This window comes from Pinus tabuliformis, chromosome 6, assembly GCF_031772625.1.
Source record: "Pinus tabuliformis cultivar Carrire ecotype Pingquan chromosome 6, CPIR1, whole genome shotgun sequence".
In the NCBI taxonomy this organism is placed as follows: domain Eukaryota; kingdom Viridiplantae; phylum Streptophyta; class Pinopsida; order Pinales; family Pinaceae; genus Pinus; species Pinus tabuliformis.
Window position 1 is genome coordinate 1,614,735,944 of NC_142292.1, and position 19,695 is coordinate 1,614,755,638.

General features: G+C 40.8%; 1 protein-coding gene across 3 annotated transcripts in view; it reads left to right on the forward strand.

Annotated features, from left to right (window-relative positions):
• Nucleotides 1–19,695, forward strand: part of LOC149265076 (vacuolar protein sorting-associated protein 52 A-like) — a 354,902-nt gene that overhangs the window by 77,248 nt on the left and 257,959 nt on the right. For all 3 annotated transcript variants that reach the window (XM_089429125.1, XM_089429130.1, XM_089429133.1), the window contains 2 exons: nucleotides 5,042–5,099; nucleotides 6,216–6,311. In XM_089429125.1, coding sequence (XP_089285251.1) covers nucleotides 5,042–5,099; nucleotides 6,216–6,311 — 154 coding nt within the window. The remainder of the gene's footprint in view (nucleotides 1–5,041; nucleotides 5,100–6,215; nucleotides 6,312–19,695) is intronic.

Consider the following 19,695-nt stretch of genomic DNA (forward strand, 5'->3'; position numbering starts at 1 on the left):
AAATAGGGAGATTGTTTAGGACTAGAGATCATGAGATTACTTAGCAGTAGAAGGTGTCTAGCTTATGTCGTAGGAGGCCCCAAAGCATCGTCATAAGTTTGATGAAGCCCAATTGGGTTTGAATTAATATTCTGGATGCATAGTGCATCCTCACATTGATCATGGAGATAACTTTGGTGGGCATAGGTCCAAGCATGAAATCACCCAGGAGAATGACTTCACTCACCTTAGGGTATAACATGACGTTGGCATACAAATCCATGTAAAGATCCCCTTCTAAATCCCTATGAGTGGCAAAGTGTGAGGATGTACAGGGATGCCCCAAACTTTAATGAAAATGTCGCTAAGCCACTCACATAAATCCACATGAATCTAGGAAACTTTTTGAACTTTGAAGCCATGAGAAAAACCCTGCCTTGGAGTGAGCCCTTGGTCAAACATGCTACGCCTAATACTCTAACACCAACATAACTTTGGGTTTCCTCTCTGCAAGTTGAAAACCAATGGTAACCAGGTATACCTAGAAACACTTAAAATGGCTTGCGTGAGTCTCAATAACAAAGAAGATTTCCAATGAACCAAGAGTGTCAAATATCATGCTTGGTCCTGACCAAAATGTCCCATTATCATTTCAATAACCTATTGAAACCTTCAACCCTTGTTGCCTCTCACGATAGGTCCATCCAATGTTGCACGAAGCGGGGACATTTTTTGGAAGCGGGGACGCGGAAGCGTCATTTTCCAAAAATCTAGGAAGCAAAGCGTCTGCTATATATATATATTTATATTTTTTTGCATTTATACTCAAAACAAACATCCCAAATACCAAATTAGTTGTAGAAGACATGAAAACATGCATATTTTTGCATAAATCAAGATAGATATAACATCCATTGTACATTAATGATTAATTATTCGAGCATCAACCATTTAGATGCATCAACCATCTAGAATCTAGATTCTTCTCCTCTTGTCTAGCCTTTGCCCCTACCTCGATTGTCTAGGGATATTAGTCAACATTGCCCAATTTTGATCAAACTACCTAATTCAAGACTTAAAATATGGTAGAAAAAGCTTAACATGCTTGATCGATGATTTTGACTTGATTGAAAGGTAATTTTTTGCTAAGGGCGTGCCGTGTGACAAAGGAGTTCAACAATTAACACCACCAACACTAGGGTACATATAGGGCTTGGTGCTCTTGATTAAATGCTAATCACATACCTTCATACTTGATATAATCTAATGAAATTCCACAATCCCATTGATCCTGAATTCCTGAAAACTGTTAAGTCTGCTGAATTTTGAATAGGATATGAAATTCTATTTTCTCCATATGAAGTCCAATGAGGCTGGAACCACTCTCAAACATCCTGAGTCATTTCATGGTAATGTTAAAAATTTAAGTAAAAGGATGAAAATGAAAAATAAAGGAGAATGCCACTTTTACTTTAAGAATTTAACATTACCATGAGGGAGCATCTGCTATATTTATATTTTTTTTTGCTTTCATTCCTCACCTTAACCCAAGGTGGACCCACCCCCAACAAGCAAACTCACCTAAAATTTTAAAAAAAATTGAAAAAAAGCAATTTTTAAACGCTTTTCCGGAATCGTACGGAAGCGTATGCTTCACCCTCCGAAGCGCCACACTTCGTACTGCCGAAGCGCCGTACGAAGCGCGCTTTAGAGGAAAGCTTCCGAAATTTCCAGGAAGCGTCCAAAACAAGTGGAAGCGTGCTTCCGAATTTCGGAAGCGCGCTTCCGCTGAAGCTTCCTAGACGCTTCATGGGACGCGCTTCCGGGCTTGGAACCGGGGTGGGGGGGGGCGCTTCGTGCAACATTGGGTCCATCATTTGGAGTATTCAAGATATGTCCACCTTGGAAGAGAGGAGTCCCAAATGACCACCCTTAGGCCTTTGATGATTACCCATTTCTCCCATGGATGTGTTGCGACAACTTGCTCTATGGAGCCTTTGAGCTCTATGACTTATGATTTGGTAAAGTCCTTATTGCGTCGAGAGGCGCTCTACAACCCAGTATGTGGTAGATGTGTAGGCGTTAGATGTTAGATGTGTATGTGTTGGATGTGTACACATTAGATGTGAGGTGTATAGGAGTTAAATATGTGAATATTTTTTAAATGTCATGCTGATAGATATACATAGGTTATGTTATATTATGTTATGTAAACATTTTTACTTTGTAAGATTACATTAAAAAAAATAATAATAGAAAAAAATTGAGATAAAATAGTAAATTTATGAGAGGTTTGTGGGCTCTAGTTTTTTGCAACCCATGGTTTTTCCCATGGTATTCTTCTCTAATGGTCAAATTACATAAAAATAAAATTGAAATTAAAATAAAAGTTATTTTTTTTTTTCTTAAATAAAATAAAATAAATAATTAATAATTTTATTAAAATTGAGATAAAATAGTAAATTAATGGATGGAGGTTTTTGGACTCCAAGTTTTCACAACACATGGTTTTACCCATGGTATTCTTCTCTAATGGTCAAATTACATAAAAAAATAAAAATAAAAAAGTAATTAAAATAAAAAAATTAATAGTTAATAAATTGAGATAAAATAGTAAATTTATGGATGGAGGTTTTTGGGCTCCAAGTTCTATCAACCTATGGTTTTGCCTGTGGTATTATTCTCTAATGTTGCCTATTTAAAGGTATTCTTGGCTAATGTGAGACATTCATTGCAATAAAAGCTTTTAGCTAGATCAAAATAAATTCTAATTTCCACAACAAATATCATAAGCATGAGCAATTTTCATATCCAATTTGACAAAGAAAACCACTCAATAAAGGACACTACACAAAGACTTTATAGCTCTATCGATGCATGTCTTCAAAAGTTCAATGTAAAACTTGGGAAAAAAACCTTTCTCGCTTTGTTACATAGCTTTCAAGGACTAGATTTTTCTAGGTTGTTCTATATGTTATTCATTTTATTTTATATGTTTGAAATTTTGCTAGAGTGTGAATAGAAACATGCGCACGAAAAAATTAAAATCTGGTACACGCAGTCCTATGTTTTGTTTTTATTTTTTTGTCCGTATTAAAATTTAATGGAGTTGCTCAATTTAGAATAGGTCAACCATTAGTTTTAACCTCTGCATGAAAACTCACTGGAATATGTCTCAAATTTTCATAACAACTCAGATTGACCTAGTAGTTGCCCTTTTAGGATCCCCTCCTTGGACCCCTGCTAGTCTGAGCAGTAACAAGCCACTAATAGTTGATGATTATGTGGCATTCATATCTCTGCCACTTGCATTGATCATATGTTTTCTCGCCCATTTGGCGTGAGTGCATGTTGGAAGGTGGGCTTCCAATCAAAAGGTACTTTATTCATTTTGTAATTGGGTGCTTATGCTTGTTTGTATTTTGGGAATTTGACATGGATCATGGGGTAACCTGGAAGGAAGAGGGCTTTTGACCGTCATTTTGTTCCCTCACCTTAAATGGGGGGTTAATATTTCATCCTAGTCTAGTGGGACCTCCCCTAATCGTCCAATGGGTATAAGAGGGGTGGTACTTGGGAAACCCGATTGAGATAGCGTAGTCCCATCTCTCCCTATTTTGTACTTACCACTTTCCATCTTACATTTAGTCCCATATTCTCTAATTTCAACCCCTTCAAGGCCAAGTGAGCTATCTAAGGCTTGGTGCGAATCCCTAAGCAAGGAGAATTTGTGGGATTGGAGAGCTTAAACATCAAGGGGATTGCATTTGCCGCAAAATCTATCCTTTTGGGGAGCATCCACTTCAATCTTGTCCATAAATTTCCTTGATCTAGTTGTTTGCTCTAAGGGGAAACCGTAGTCTAGTTTTGCTTCAACTTAGGGGCATCTTTGAAGATTTCATGAGTTGTGGACCTGCTGATATACATTGTTGTAAACCTTTTCTCCAAGCCTTGACCTTTGGTTACACCAACACTCAACTCATCAATCAAACCCTAGGTCTTGGGGCCCATTAAATAGGCCTCTTTTAAGAAATCAAATAGTCCTCCAATTGGAGCTTTGAACCTAAATTGTGCCTTTTTTGTTGAAATCCTTATCGTGTCACCTTGTACCCTAACCTTAGAATATCCATTAGGTGATCTTCTCGCATACCGGGACTCCTCCCATTTGAGAAAATCTATAAAGAGCAGCGGGTTTTGGTTGTGGTGATAATGGGCCATCACCCCATTGTTGTGACTTGGTCTAGTGTTAGTTTTGTAGGGTGCCTATCGCCAAGGCCTGCTAGATTTTATGGCAACAATGCCATTTTGTTATATTCACCTTTGCAATACCATAATCATGAGAAAACTTTGCATTCCTAGACAACAGTTCCTGGTAGAAAGGCATGATTATTTGGGTTGCATATTGAGGTTAAGTTGACTTGGATGACATTCTAGAATGTCTCCAAGCACTGCTCATAAGTCACGGCTTACTAAATTACTCGAACAACAGAGTTTATCTAAAGCTAACCATAAAATGGTAAAATTATGTATCTTTTAAATATTTTAATTTTAACTTGATTTGTGCTCCAACAATTCCATCTTCTGTTTGGTTTTGCTTTCTTTAGGCATGGGAGTACAACTATGACATACTGTCTCAGATAGAAGACATAGTACCTTCTTCCAGAACCTTCAAATTATTCCAGTGCTTCAGTTTATAGTCGGTTTTGGTCTGAGTTTTTCATGTTGAAAATATAGAGGGGTTCATGTCAACCTATTGTTTCCTTGTTTTTGTATTATGGGGAATTATATGGAATTATATATACCGTGCCAAATTTTCTCCTATTTTAGTGATAGAATGTGCAGTAGTTTCGCCTATTCTAGCAAATCATTTTATTTTCTTTATATTGGTAGATGTATAGGCCTCTACCAGCTGGTCTAATTGAAGTAGACGATAGTACACCTTTTTCTTCCTGAATTGGAAAGGTTTGTTGCATGCCAACATAAGTTAATGATGGAAACTTAATCGATTTGAGTTGATGCATTTTGTGACAATTGTTTCTTTTTTTCTTGTGATTTGTTGCAGTGAGGATATATGCTTGGAAGGTCTGCAACAAGAATTGGAGGACTGCCAAGGCGATGAGGTACTATTATAATCTCAATGACTTCTTACAGGTGACACTTTTAATGTTATTAAATGCATTTTTCTTGTATGGATATTGCGACCTCACTTTAAGAGGGAGCAAGGATCATAATTTAGCTCTTATATAACATTTGTAATTGTACACACATTTATCTTACAGTTGACTGCTAGCAATTGAGTTGCTGATTCCGAGAACAATGTCAAGGCTTCAAAAGAAACATTGAAGACAGGGTTTAAGTTTAATTACAGAAAACAAAAATGTTCTCAGATTATGTGCCATTCTGTTCAATAATTGTTAATCAAGATGAACTTGACTCATAATACTCAATCCATTTATGAATAATGGATTTAAAACAAGTAGCCCCCAGGGGGCAGTTCAATAGGCGATTGCCATGAAAATGAATTGTTATGTACCAGGAGATTCGAGGTCAAATCCCCTGATTTATCTGTGTCTGCAGAAGGGGCATACATAGGCAGCTAGATGTTATAGTGGTAGCGGTTAGAATCAATCCCATGTCATGTGAGTACAAAATTGACCCAGTTGTGGATTCCTCTAGTTACAAAAGAAAGGATTTAAAATAAAAGTCAAAATGGATGCATTTCCTTATGTTTTGATCTTGGTAGGCATTGTCAATGTTTAGTTTGCAGAGGGTGAAGGATAGAATGCATTTAATTGCACATGCATTTATCATACAGATCACTCCTAGCAATTGAGTGCACTGATTCAAAGAAAGATGGGTTTTAAGTTTAATTTCAGAAAACCAAAAGGTGCTCAGATTATGTGTCCGCCTGTTCAATAATTATTAATCAAGGTGAACTTTATTAATAATACTAAATCCATTTGTGAGTAATCGACTCAAAATAAGTTAAAATGGATGCATTTCCTCATGTTCTGATCCTAGTATGCATTGTCAATGTTCATGTTACAGAGGGTGGAGGGTAGAATGCCTTTTTATATGCTAGATCTCAAATTATGGGAATGCTTCTATGTAGTCAAGCTGGGGCATTTAATATTTAATATTGTCTCCTGGAGCTTTGAATAGGATTTGATTTTCCTCAATGTATTTTGGATTAACACCAGGTTCTTTTTCTTCATCTTTCTTTCTATTTGTCCTAGGTTGTTGCAAACATACTGGCAAAAGGCACTGAGCTACGAGAATACACCAAGGGTGTTGAAGAGAATTTACGAAAAGTGGAGTTGGAATCAATTCAGGTGTCCCATTCTCATCTTGGCTTATATGTTTACTTGTTTATGGTTTTAATTTTTGCCTATAGAACTTAATATCTGAATAAGTGGTGATTGCTCAGTTGACTTATTCAGAACATGCTTGCTAAACAAAGTCTTAAAACTACTGTTGCCTCTGCTCCCTTGAAAATTCTCTTTTGTGATTCGAACACAAATACTTAACTGTTTCTGAGAGCTTAGTATTAGTCTACGGTTGACACACTAAAATTTAAAACTATCACTAGCTCTATATTTATATCCCTACCCAGTTGGCTAGAAGAACAGTAACACTTACACCTGTAAAGTATTTCAAGCTCAGGTGACGGCTGTCATATTGTTCTCACACTAAATAACTCAAACAGAATTTGTTTAACAGAAAAAATTAAATTCTTGAACATTGCATCAATCACAAACTTGCTGAAAAAATGAACATCAGAAGAAGAAATAAAACACATGCAAAGGTATTTCTCCTTCAAATTAGCTTTTCACTCCTTTGATCAAAGCTTACAAGGTGACCTCTGCAGCTTGGTTAAACCAGCAGCTGTACAGTCATTAAAATCACCTCAAACAAAGTGTATAGCCAGATCTGAGGGTGTATGACTAGCTCTGAGAGTGTAAGGCTTGTGGATGAAGATGCTGATTTTGACTTTTTTACAATATATACAGTAGAAGCTAATCTTCTGATGATAATACTAGCTTTTCATTCCTTTGATCAAAGCTTACAAGGTGACCTCTGCAGCTTGGTTAAACCAACAGCTGTACAGTCATTAAAATCACCTCAAAGAAAGTGTATAGCCAGATCTGAGGGTGTATGACTAGCTCTGAGAGTGTAAGGCTTGTGCATGGAGATGTTGATTTTGATTTTTTCTACAATATATACAGTAGAAACTAATCTTCTGATATGATAATTACTACCTAATAATCTTCATATAGTTTATCTTATACCACTGATATTATTGAGCAATTATATGTGGAGGATTTCAACAGTAATGCAATGAAAACAGTAAGACCATAAAGAGACAGCCATGCACAATAGAGACAACCAAATTCTACCTGGGAAACCCAAACTTGGGAGAAAACCCAACAACTTTTCTTCTAGGAGAAATTATTCTTCAACAAGGTTTACAATTCAAAATTGTCTAGAAATCTGTGCCAAAAACCAAGTCCAAACTTCAGTCACTTCATCCTTTTTCTGCTCCCACGAGTGTCTTTTATAGAAGAGAGATGATGATGAGTGAGTGATCAAATGAAGTGTCACATCATGTATATATATATACAAGTTGAATGGGTGCATTTACCCCAAGGGACACACCCTTTCATGGTGGGGCCGACTTGTTCCTTTTGAGCCTACATGAAACCCAAAAATAAAATTTATTTTATTTTAATTTCCATAATTTTTCTAGGCCGACTTAGGAGGCCTCTTGGCATGCGGGAATACCTCTTGATGCTACACAAAAATCAACACTCCCTCTTAGCGAGGGAGGTATTCTCCTTGGTTGCAACAAATTTTCCTTTAGCTGAAATTTCTCCTTCCTTAAGAAAAGTTCATGAGCTTGTCATGTTGATGCATGTCTATAGATAACTCCATCCTGGAGTGGGCAATGTAACTCCTCATATGCACATGAGTATCCGGTGCTTTTGGCCAAAGTCCTTTATGACCTATCCAAGTCCTTCTGGGTTCTTAGGAGAGAATTTGCCTTTGGACCATTCACCTTTCTGGTCAAAGTCCTTTATGACGTAGCCAAGTCCTTCTGGTAGAAGTCCTTTTGGCTTCTTAGGAGAAGATCTTTCCAATCCGATACTTTCCCTGAGTCATTCGCCTCTGGTCAAGTCCTTTATGAACCAGCCAAGTCTTTTTGGCTTCTAAGGTGAGTGTATCCTGTAATTACCCCTGTAATTGCCATGGGCCATTCACCTTTCTGGTCAAAGTTCTTTATGACCTAGCCAAGACCTTCTAGCTTCAAAGGCGAGTGTATCCATCTCTCTTGGTCAAAGTCCTTTATGACCTGATCTAAGTCATTTATGGCTTCAGGAGATGGTTTGCCCATTCTTGCAAAGACCTCATCATTCCCTTCCAATGAGGGAGCCATTCAGCGTCATACTAAGCTTGTCTTTGAAGTATGTCCACAATATGCTCATCTGTGGATATGTTCTAAGCTCTCATGCTCCTCTCTGCATATGTACTGGAGCTCTCCTGCTCTTGTGGTATTCCCGACTGCTCCCTCTGTCACGGAATCAAGTCCTCCTGCCATTGTTGCTCCCTCTATCACTTGAGCAAGTCCTGCCACTATTGCTCCCTCTGTCACGGAATCAAGTCCTCCTGCCATTGTTGCTCCCTCTATCGCTTGAGCAAGTCCTTCTGCCACTGTTGCTCCCTCTATCACTTGAGCAAGTCCTTCTGCCACTACTGTTCCCTCTTATGAGGAGAACCCTCTTATCATGAGTCTTGCTTTGTTCTTCCTGATGCTTCCATCTGCTTCCAGAATCATTGCCTTGGCAACCTTCACGATGTACCTGCAAACCTCATTTAGGAGGCCATGGAAGAAACAGTGATAGCCAAGCAAAAAATACAAAGACAAGAGGCTCACCACGAAAAAATAACAATAATCAAGGGAGAAAGATATGGAGTACTTATCTCTTGATTAAGGAAGAAATTGCAGAGGGTTGTAGGACTTTCTAACTCTTGTACTAGGCTGTCCTTTGCCTCAATTTCTCACACAAAGATCAACTCCTTTAGACCATAATCAACTGCCCACTTGGCAGAGTTCCTTGATCAACTTCTCAAGTCTGGGCTTATCCCTTCAGCCCACACACTACCTGCTGTTAATAGATGACTCCTAAATCAACCCTTTGTCTTGCTGTTCTATCCCTTCTTTGGATCTCAGTCAGTTGTTATAGCTACTGTTAACAATCACTGCACTACCTTTGTTGTCTTAACACATACAACAACATGTCAACAGACTCTCTATATCAACAACTAGCCACTCTCTCTGCTCATCAAAATTCAAATACATCAAATACTAACCACAATATATTCTCTCTTAGCCATACTCTCTAGACTCATTAGCATGCCATGGCCTCAATAGAACTCTATGACAACTGCAATATATTGAAGCAATACAATACATAAATTGCACAATATATGAGTGTCAATACTCTGTCCAACAATATGCTACTCAAGACTTCAACAAGAATGATCCTCAACATGAATACACTCTTGCTAACTCAACTATACAAAGTTCTTGGTCAACATCCATACAATAGACAACAACATACATACAACGATATCAAACAAACACTTTGCTTCTGACATTAAGAATGCATCTCAACTTGGCTACTCGGTGAGACTTAAGGGACTGACTTTTTGCAATTGATTTAATGTGTTAGAGTTTACTTTAAGCGGGTTGAGGATGTGGACTATTAGAGAATCTAGGGCAAAGTAGTGTTGTGATGATTCTCTGAGACTTGATAACAAGTTGTGAAGTTTTTTTACTTTTTCTTAGTTAGCTTATACTTCTTCCTCTTATTATTAGTGCATATGTGTGTGCTTCATCAAACTGCTACCAAAACAAAATAACAAGAACACAAATTTGGCTCTCTGCCAGGGACAAGCCCTCTCCACTCTTGAGAGGGAAATCCTTTGTAAGTTTTCTCTTATTGAAGCTTCTTATTTGAACAATTGCTAAACCCTAGACCCTTGACTAGAATGTCCTCCAAGCACGAGTCAAATCCTTCCTCTTTCTGCGCTGTCACTTCCGGTACATCTTCCGATTCTTCTTCGAGCACTTTGTCTTCCAGTACTTTTGTCTTCTAGGTTAGTAAACCCTAGAATATTAGGGCTTCTCTTCTTCGCTATAAAGAGATCCTTCTTTGCTGTCCTTAGGAGACCTTGTAGATCCAACTGCTCATCCGAATTAGGTCTCTTATGCTGCTGCCCTAAACTGCTATACTTCTGTCCCTGGTTAGGGCAAGTGCATGCTGCAACAACTCTTCATAAACCCACAAAAACACCCTTCAAAAAACTGCGGCTTAGTCAAGGTAAGGTGCTGCTTCTATAGGCTACTGTTCTGGGCATATAACAACCTCTCAAGCCTCCACACAACCCTGTTTTGGTGTGGCTAGGCCTGCGGCCTACCACAAGTCTCTGCGGCACCCTAGCAACCCTCCAAAATAGTTATAGCTCACCTCTTTTCTGCCCTCAAACAGTCCGCATACACCCCCTGAAGCTTCGACCCTCTAGCAAGGGAACTCAACCCTCCTTCGAGCTCTCAGATTCCTGAACTAGGCCCGAATTAGCCCTCTCCTTGCTACGCTGCCCTTTCAGACCCTTTATCTTCTCTTTTCTTCGTCCTTATAACCCTTTCATGTATGCGGATTTCAGAGCTGAGATGGTGTATCCAAATGAGGAGTGGACAACCTCTATTTATAGAGGTCTGTCCCTCCTCCTTCAAGTCGACATGACTGTCCTTAAAGCCGATTTCACGGTTCATCTTTCAAATTCATTTTTCTTCATTATTTGCTGCTTGTAGTCTTCGTTGCTGCTAGGAGAGGATTTGACTTGCCTTGGAGGTGTTCCCATGACCTTGTATGACATCATACATGATGTATCATGCCCTAAAAGGGTCTCATCATAATTACATTTTGACTTTGACTCCCTAGAAGCACTTCAAAATGTGCTTGACCTATTTTCAATCAGCAAGAAAATCATTGACAAATAATATCAAAATAAATTCTCTTTTCTTGAATAAGTACAAATATCAAAATTACATATATGAAGACCGAACCTAGTTACATCTTCTCCAACACTCCTGTCGAAGTTTCTAAGTTTACTTAGTTTAGAAACCCTTCATGCAGTTTTTCTGATTTATTCCTACCTACTTGTTATTTTTCTTTAACAAGTTATTTACAAAGTAAATACTGAAAACAAACACTAGTGCATGCTCAACATATTATAGATCAGCGACTAAAAGAAACAAAAACAAACACACCACATGACACCATTATTTTTGGATCAATGTCCTCGGAAGAACCCAATGCGGGAAAACCGGTGCAACTATCTGAGGGTTTTCTTATTAAGCAATATCAGAGTACAATCTGGGTGCCGAAACTGGCCTACCCAACAAAGAATTTCCTTAGCATCGATACCTCACAGTTTGAGAGAAATCTCCTGGCTGAAACTCCGGAAAATCCTTCCGGCAGCTCTACAGCACAAAACTGCTCGTGCAACCCCAGCGTCTGCCCAATTTGGACTGCGTCAGCCCCTCTTTGTCTCATGCTGGCCCTGTGTCAGCCTTTCTAGGCCTACGTCAGCCCCAGGAGGCCCTGTGTCAGCTCTGGGAGCCTCTGCGTCAGCTGCGCTGGCCCCTCTGGTGCTCTGCGCAACACTTGGCTGCCTCTGCGTGGCCCTGCGTGAGCCCTTGCTGGCTCTGCATCACCCTCCTTGGCTGCTGCGCTGCTCTCCCGACACAATCTCTGCCTTCTCTGTTTCTCTGTACTCAATGCCCCTTAGCGGCTCTCCCGACCACTGATTCTATCTCTCTTAACAAACCCAGCTCTTGAGAATAGAATGACTGATCATCTGGTGTGCTCTCCAAGTGACCCTCAAGCCTCCTCTTATACTTTTCCTGTTGACATCTCAACGATTGAGATTAAGTCCCTAATCAACGGCTAAGATTAGATTTGGCTTGATCCATGTCCTTTGGACCATTCTAACACAGATTCATATTAATACACATTAATATTTTATTTTCCCTAAGTTTAGACTTAGGGACTCCATTAAAAATATCAATTATTTTAATATCTCCTGATTTGTTTAGAATCTGCCCAAACCCTTTTTGGGTATTGGAAATCTCATGTGCCCCAACCTCTCCACCAAATTTCGTGGCTAGAGTTCATCCGATGCTACAACAAATCAACACTTCCTCTTAGCGAGGACAGTGCTCTAGCAATACCTCTCACTGAGTATTACTCTGATCATCCAGCATCGGTCCCTGTGTTGATGCTAGGCCTTCCTGCCCACCATCCTCTGCATTGCTGCCTCCTGTACTGCTGCCCATGGTTCTGCCACTGCCACTGTTGCATTTGTATGACAACTCCCTCTGCATCCGTGTTGCTATTGGTCCTTCCTTCCAGCACTGCATCTGCACTGCAACCCCCTCTGCATCTGTGTTGCTGCTGGTCCTTCCTCCCAACATTGCATCTGCACTGCACCTCCTCTCATCATGTTGCATCGTGTTGCCCATTGCTGCACTGCAACTCAGTTACTGAGAAGTAAGTAACTGATCTGCCAACTGACCTCCCTGTTGGGCTAGAGACACCCACTGATGCTGAAGCTCCCTTTGCTGCTGACAAGTGCTCCCTCTCTGACCTCTGCGCTGCTGCAACAACTCCTTGCATCTCGCACCGTTGCACACCTCTCTGTGCCATCCTGCACTGGTGCAACACTCCTGTGCATCTCGCACTGCTGCAATATGCTAGCCTCGCGCTGTCTCGGGACTCCTGCACTATAGCTCTCTCTGCCGCTCCATCCGCATCCATCTCTACCTACATCAGCCAGTCGTACTACTCCTCGTCGAGGCTCCCGTAGTAAGGTCTAATCCAAGAGGCTGGGTACCTCAAGGATCCTGCCCTTCATCGCCTATAGTCCACCTAACTACAGCTCGATGTCTCCCCACTTCCACTCAAGTGGTGCGTGTGCACTCATGGCACAGTCATTGTCTGTCAAAGCTTCCTTCTCTGCCCATGCTGGCGCTGCCTTAGTCTCGGAAGACTCTCCCTTCTTCTTCCTTGGGCACTGGGTTGCATAATGACCCATCTTTCTTATTCCGCTTCTCCTGCTTTCCCTCAGATGCTAGGGCCACATCCTCCTCCTCCTCCTTGACCTTGATCCCTTTGCTGCTGCTACCTGTCTTTCACTGCCGTCTGATCTCTTCCTGGCGAAGAGTTGCCCACATCTCATCCCAAGGTAGGAGAGTCCCTCTGCCTAGGATGCTTTGGACAAACACTTCCCACTCTTTTGAGACAACATTCAGGGTTGTCCTCACCATAAGCTCCTGATCCGGTGTCGCTCCTATAGCAGTCAACTGATCTCGGATCTCATTCAGTCCTCTGAGGAAGGAGTCAATCGTTTGACCCTTCTTCATTTGATACGACCTCATCTGGTTCTCGAGCAACATTCTTCTCTGCACAGAAGTATGCTGGTACAGGTTCTTGAGAGCCTCCCACATCTCAACTGCCGTTTCCTTCTCGGCTATATGTAGTACCACATGATCCTTGACCCCGTCAATGATAATGCACTTGGCCCTCGCCATTGCCTCTTCGTACTCGTCTTTATCATTGGGGTCGACTGAGATAGCTATAACCTTCAAGGTAAAGTTCTTGACGTGATTCCTGTTAAACACTGATAAGATTCTGGCCTTCCAGACTGCGAAGTTCGATGCTCCGTCCAGTCTATCCTGGTCTCTTACCCTGTGTAGTGCCATGACGCTCCTCTACTTTCCTCCTGGAAGTTCTTTGTTCGACTCCTCTGAGTCTCTACTTCCCGTTTGGAAGTTCTCTTCTGGACTCCCTCTGAGTCTTGATTTCCCTCCTGGAAATCCTTCTGCCACTTGTCGAGATGCCCCCTACTCTGATTGTCTTGTGCAACTGCACTGCTGATCTAGGTTCCTATGCTAGAAACCCTTGGTAACAACTCCTCTCGCCTTGTTTTGTTAGGTACTGTTCTGACTACAGTACCTCAGCAGCTCCACTCTGCAATATTTCTGCAGCCTTCTAGACTCCAACAACTGCCTCTCTGTGAACTGCGTCAACCCCTCTCTGACCCACGCTGGCTTTGCGTCACCCCAGATGGGTCTGCGTCAGCCCTGGGATGCCAAGGGTCAACCCTCTGGTCGTCTGCGTCAGCAACGCTGGCCTCTCTGAGGCTCTGCGCAACTCTCAACTTCTTTTGCGTGGCTGTGGCTGGCTTTGCGTCTCACTTCCTTGGCCTCTGCACTGCTAGAAAAAACTTCTATCATCTTGGGAAAACTGTTTTCTGCTGCTATTGCTCCGCTCAGTTGATGTCTTTTAGTCCTCCTGTGATCTGCAGCCACGCTCTGATACCATGTTGAAGTTTCTAAGTTTGCTTAGTTTAGAAACCCTTCATGCACTTTTTTCTGATTTATTCCTACCTACTTGTTATTTTTCTTTAACAAGTTATTTACAAAGTAAATACTGAAAATAAACACCAGCGCATGCTCAACATATTACAGATCAACAACTAAAAGAAACAAGAACAAACACACCACATGACACCATTATTTTTGGACCAATGTCCCTGGAAAAACCAATGTGGGAAAACCGGTGCAGCTATCTGAGGGTTTTCTTATTAAGCAATATCAGAGTACAATCTGGGTGCCAAAACTGGCCTACCCAACGGAGAATTTCCTTAGCAGATATACCTCACAGTTTGAGAGAAATCTCCTAGCTGAAACCCCGGAAAATCCTTCCGGCAGCTCTAGAGCACAAAACTGCTCCTGCAACCCCAACGTCTGCCCAATCTAGACTGCGTCAGCCCCTCTTTGTCTCACGCTGGCCCTGTGTTAGCCTTTCTAGGCCTGCGTCAGCTCTGGGAGCCTCTGCGTCAGCTGCGCTGGCCCCTTTGGTACTCTGCGTAGCACTTGGCTGGCCCTACGTGAGCACTTGCTAGGTCTGCGTCACCCTCCTTGGCCGTTGCGCTGCTCTCCTGACACAATCTCTTCCTTCTCTGTTTCTCTGTACTCAATGCCCCTTAGCAGCTTTCCCGATCACTGATTCTATCTCTCTTAGCAAACCCCGCTCTAGAGAATAGAATGACTAATCATCTAGTGTGCTCTCCAAGCGACCCTCAAGCCTCCTTTTATACTTTTCCTGTTGACATCTCAATGGTCGAGATTAAGTCCCTAATCAACGGCTAAGATTAGATCTGGCTTTATCCATGTCTTTTGGACCATTCTAACACATATTCATATTAATACACATTAATATTTTATTTTCCTTGAGTTTAGACTTAGGGACTGCATTAAAATTATTAATTATTTTAATATCTCCTGATCTGTTTAGAATCTGGCTAAACCCTTTCTAGGTATTGGAAATCTCATGTGCTCCAACCTTTCCCCCAAATTTCGTGGCTAGAGCACATCCGATGCTACCCCAAATCAACAACTCCCTCTAAACTAGGGAGTTATTCATACAACATTACAAGGTGTTTGGCAATTTTCAATCTTGAAGAATTCACATAAGAGAAACCGGATTAGCAATCCATCTGTTATAGCATCATATTCATCAACATTGTCATAGTGCAAGGCCTTGACTAACAACTCCATCTCTTTATGAGACCATGAGCCACAATGCTGGCGAGACCAATGATTTATAGACACCTTCATCATTGTCTCTCAAGGTACATACCCACCCGGGTGTTCTCGAGTATGACCTTCTAGGACTATTCTTATCTTGGGTTCCCAACCCTCAAAGAATATCGGTCCTCTTGCCTACTCTTGTCTTGGATGCCCTACACATCCTCAAAGAGTATCAGATGCCAGATGATTACCTAATCCTCCCATTCTTTCTTCCCAAGTGAAGACAAGAATGTTGTGTCTATCTTGTGTCTACATTTCCATTCATGGCCTTCATCTAGACTTACGACTGTTAGTCCTGCATGACCCATGACATGGAAAACACAATAGTCACTCCTTTGTAATCAAGGGTGATTCAAAACTCTCTCTTGATCAGGGATTTGTTAGAGCTCCCTCTTAACTGGGGACTCTTTCCTTCATCAACAACTTCTTCTTCGTGGGTCCTTTAGCTGCATGATCTCCTTCCTTTCTTGATGTCATGAAGTCTTCGATCGAACTTCTTCTTGGTAGGGCACCATCCATCCATCACTTTCCTTCTTGGTTAGTCATGTCATTGCTTCATGGAAAGTGACTATCATGTTCTTCTAGTCATCTTGGCTGCTCCTTTGTCAACATGTCCATGTTTCAGAATGCTCTCCTCATGGATGCTCCATCATACTTTCTAGGTTACATGCTTTGACCTGGTAGCCCATCATGACTTCATCCTGATATTGCTTCAACATTGTTTTTCCTTTTGTTGGATGGCTTCTTCATCACGACATCTTCATAGAGTAGAATCAGTTATTTGAACCTTTTATATCTCCAAGGCCTTCATAGGTGTCAAGGGTACTTTCTTCCTTCATCAGAGTTATCCTGCCTTATTTCGGGAGATATCTTTCAAGGCATTTTGTCAGATAGTGATTCTCGGTGATCATGGTGTTCTTCAGATGTTTGGTGTCTTTCTTCATTTGCTTCTTCTCAGATAGATCGATCAACCACCTAATGCTTCTTATGGAAGCATTCCTTCATCCTTTGCTTTCTGGACTTGTTAGCATTTTTTCTTGCTTTTTAGTCAACAATTTTATGCTCCTTATGTGAGCATGTTCTTTTGTTGACCCTCATTGCATCGTGGTACATGCCTTCGAGCATGTTCTTGGTGAAAGAGATCCTTTGATGCTTGATCATGTTATAGAACTATACCCATGACTCAATAATATACAAATGATGACATGACTTAAACTTTGATGCATACATACCCCATCTTGATCCTCCTTGACCATTCTTTGGTGTAGCCCTTCTTGCTTCATCTTAGCTTGCCTGCATATCATCCCTTTTCTTGAATCCCATGAGTGGGATTCCGAATGAGACATCTGCCTTGGTTCATGAACCTTCTCTTGAAGATTCCATTATAGGATCTTAAAGATCCTCGCCTTGAAAATGTTTCCTACCTTTGATGATTTAGGTCTTCTAAGATTCTTGTCATGATCAAGTTTTCTTCCATCATATATGAGGTCCTATTCTAGGTATGCTCCTTCTACATGAATATCTTTGAGCTATATTTGCCATGCTCTTATATTCTAGGAGATATTTCTACTTATGCATTTTTGTTCTTATAAATGTGTAGAAATCCATGTACATCACACTGCTAGATTCTAGAGGGTAATTCTAGCCAAGCAATTTAATTTATTCCTACATGCTCCTATTCTACTCAAAACTTTGAAAGAAGTCTAGAAGGAAAGAGTTTGACCTAGTCATAGTAGAGATCCAGAGGATCTTCCTTCTTTTGCTTCTTTCCTTCTTCTTCCACCTCTTGAGTTATATGAGCTTCTTCTCTCTTTCTCTTGTTGTTGTTGTCCTTCATAAGCTTGGGACAATTCCTTTTGTAGTGTCCATATTTTTGGCATCCAAAACATTGGATCTTGGACATGTCTTTGTTGTTTTTTCTTCGTGGACCAAACTTGCCAAATTTACCCTTTCTTTTGACCATGGTAGCAAATGCTTGCTCCTTTGATCCCACATCTTCTTTCGCCTTAAGTCTAGTCTCCTCTGTTCTACATAGAGACCATATATCACTGAGAGTGGTTGCTTCCTTCTTGGCATAAATGCTTGATGTGAAGTTTCCCCACTCCTCAGGTAGAGCATTGAGTACAACAATTGTCATCTCTCTGTCAGACATGACTTCCCCAAGCTCTTGATGTTGATCTCTCATCCCAGAGATTTTCATGAAGTAAGAAGCTATTCCTTCCTTTGTTATCTTCATCTTGTATAATTCATTCCTCAAAGATAATACTTCTCCGGTGGTGGATACCGCGAATAGCTCTACTAGCTTATCATAAATTTCTTTTGATGTCAAACTTGGAGACATAGGGAATGAGAGAGTCCTTGATTGATTCTATCAAAATCCTTTGAGCTCTTGTCTCATCCTTATTGTACTTGTCTAAGGCTTGAGTCTATTCCTTAGCAGGGACAGTGATGTTCCCCTTGACATATTCTAGGAGTTCATTCTCCTTGAGAAGTAGATCAGTGCTCTTATTCCATGCAAGAAATTTATTGGTGCCTACCAATTTATTGCTTTCTTTGCAAAAAGACATTGATGTATATTCAGAATGGAACATGTACTTACTTGATAGTACATGTCTTCCAGTACTTTTGTCTTCTAGGTTAGTAAACCCTAGAATATTAGGGTTTCTCTTCTTCGCTATAAAGAGATCCTTCTTTGCTGTCCTTAGGGGACCTTGTAGACCCAATTGCTCATCCGAATTAGGTCTCTTATGCTGCTGCCCTAAACTACTATACTGTTGTCTCTGGTTAGGGCAAGTGCATGCTGCAACAACCCTTCATAAACCCACAAAAACACCCTTCAAATAGTTGCGGCTTAGTCAAGGTAAGGTGTTGCTTCTATGTGCTGCTGTTCTGGGCATATAATGACCTCTCATGCCTCCATGTAGCCCTGTTTTGGTGTGGCTAGGCCTGCGGCCTACCACAGGTCTTTGTGGCACCCTAACAACCCTCCAAAATAGTCATACCTCACCTCTTTTCTGCCCTCAAACAGTCCGCAAACAACCCTTGAAGCTTCGGCCCTCTAGCAAGGGAACTCGACCCTCCTTCTAGCTCTTGGATTCCTGAACTAGGCCTGAATTAGCCCTCTCCTCCTTCGCTGTTTGGTCTCCTTGCTACGCTGCCCTTTCAGACCCTTTATCTCCTCTTTTCTTCGTCCTTATAACCCTTTCATGTATGTGGATTTCAGAGCTGAGATGGTGTATCCAAATGAGGAGTGGACAACCTCTATTTATAGAGGTCTGTCCCTCCTCCTCCACGCCGACATGATTGTCCCTAAAGCCGACTTGACAATTTAGTTTTTAAATTCATTTTTCTTCATTATTTGCTGCTTGTAGTCTTCGTTACTACTAGGAGAGGATTTGACTTGCCTTGGAGGTGTTCCCATAACCTTGTATGCCATCATACATGATGTAACATGCCCTCAAAGGGTCTCATCATAATTACATTTTGACTTTGACTCCCTAGAAGCTCTTCAAAATGTGCTTGACCTATTTTCAATGAGCAAGAAACTCATTGACAAATAATATCAAAATAAATTATCTTTTCTTGAATAAGTACAGATATCAAACTTACATATATGAAGACCGAACCTAGTTACATCTTCTCCAACATGGACAATGCTCGTCAGTCCATTGTGTAAGTTAGAGTTTCAGTTAATTCGACATGTCATAATTTGATGTGTTATTCATCCCTCTGACTCATACACTATGTCTATGAAGCTAAAACGACGATTGATCCACGATTGATCCTGAGCTGTAGTGCCACGAAGCTCCTATGTGTCGGTTACACGACCAATCAAATTTTGTTTGCAATGTGTCTCAAATAGTCTGTATTACTAGCCCTCACTTATGTGGCATCGAACTATGACCATATCAAAACAAAACTTAATATTTGAAACCCCAAAACATATAATTGAAATTCTTCCGTCGACTAGAACACTCGGTTAAAATCTCAAACATAAA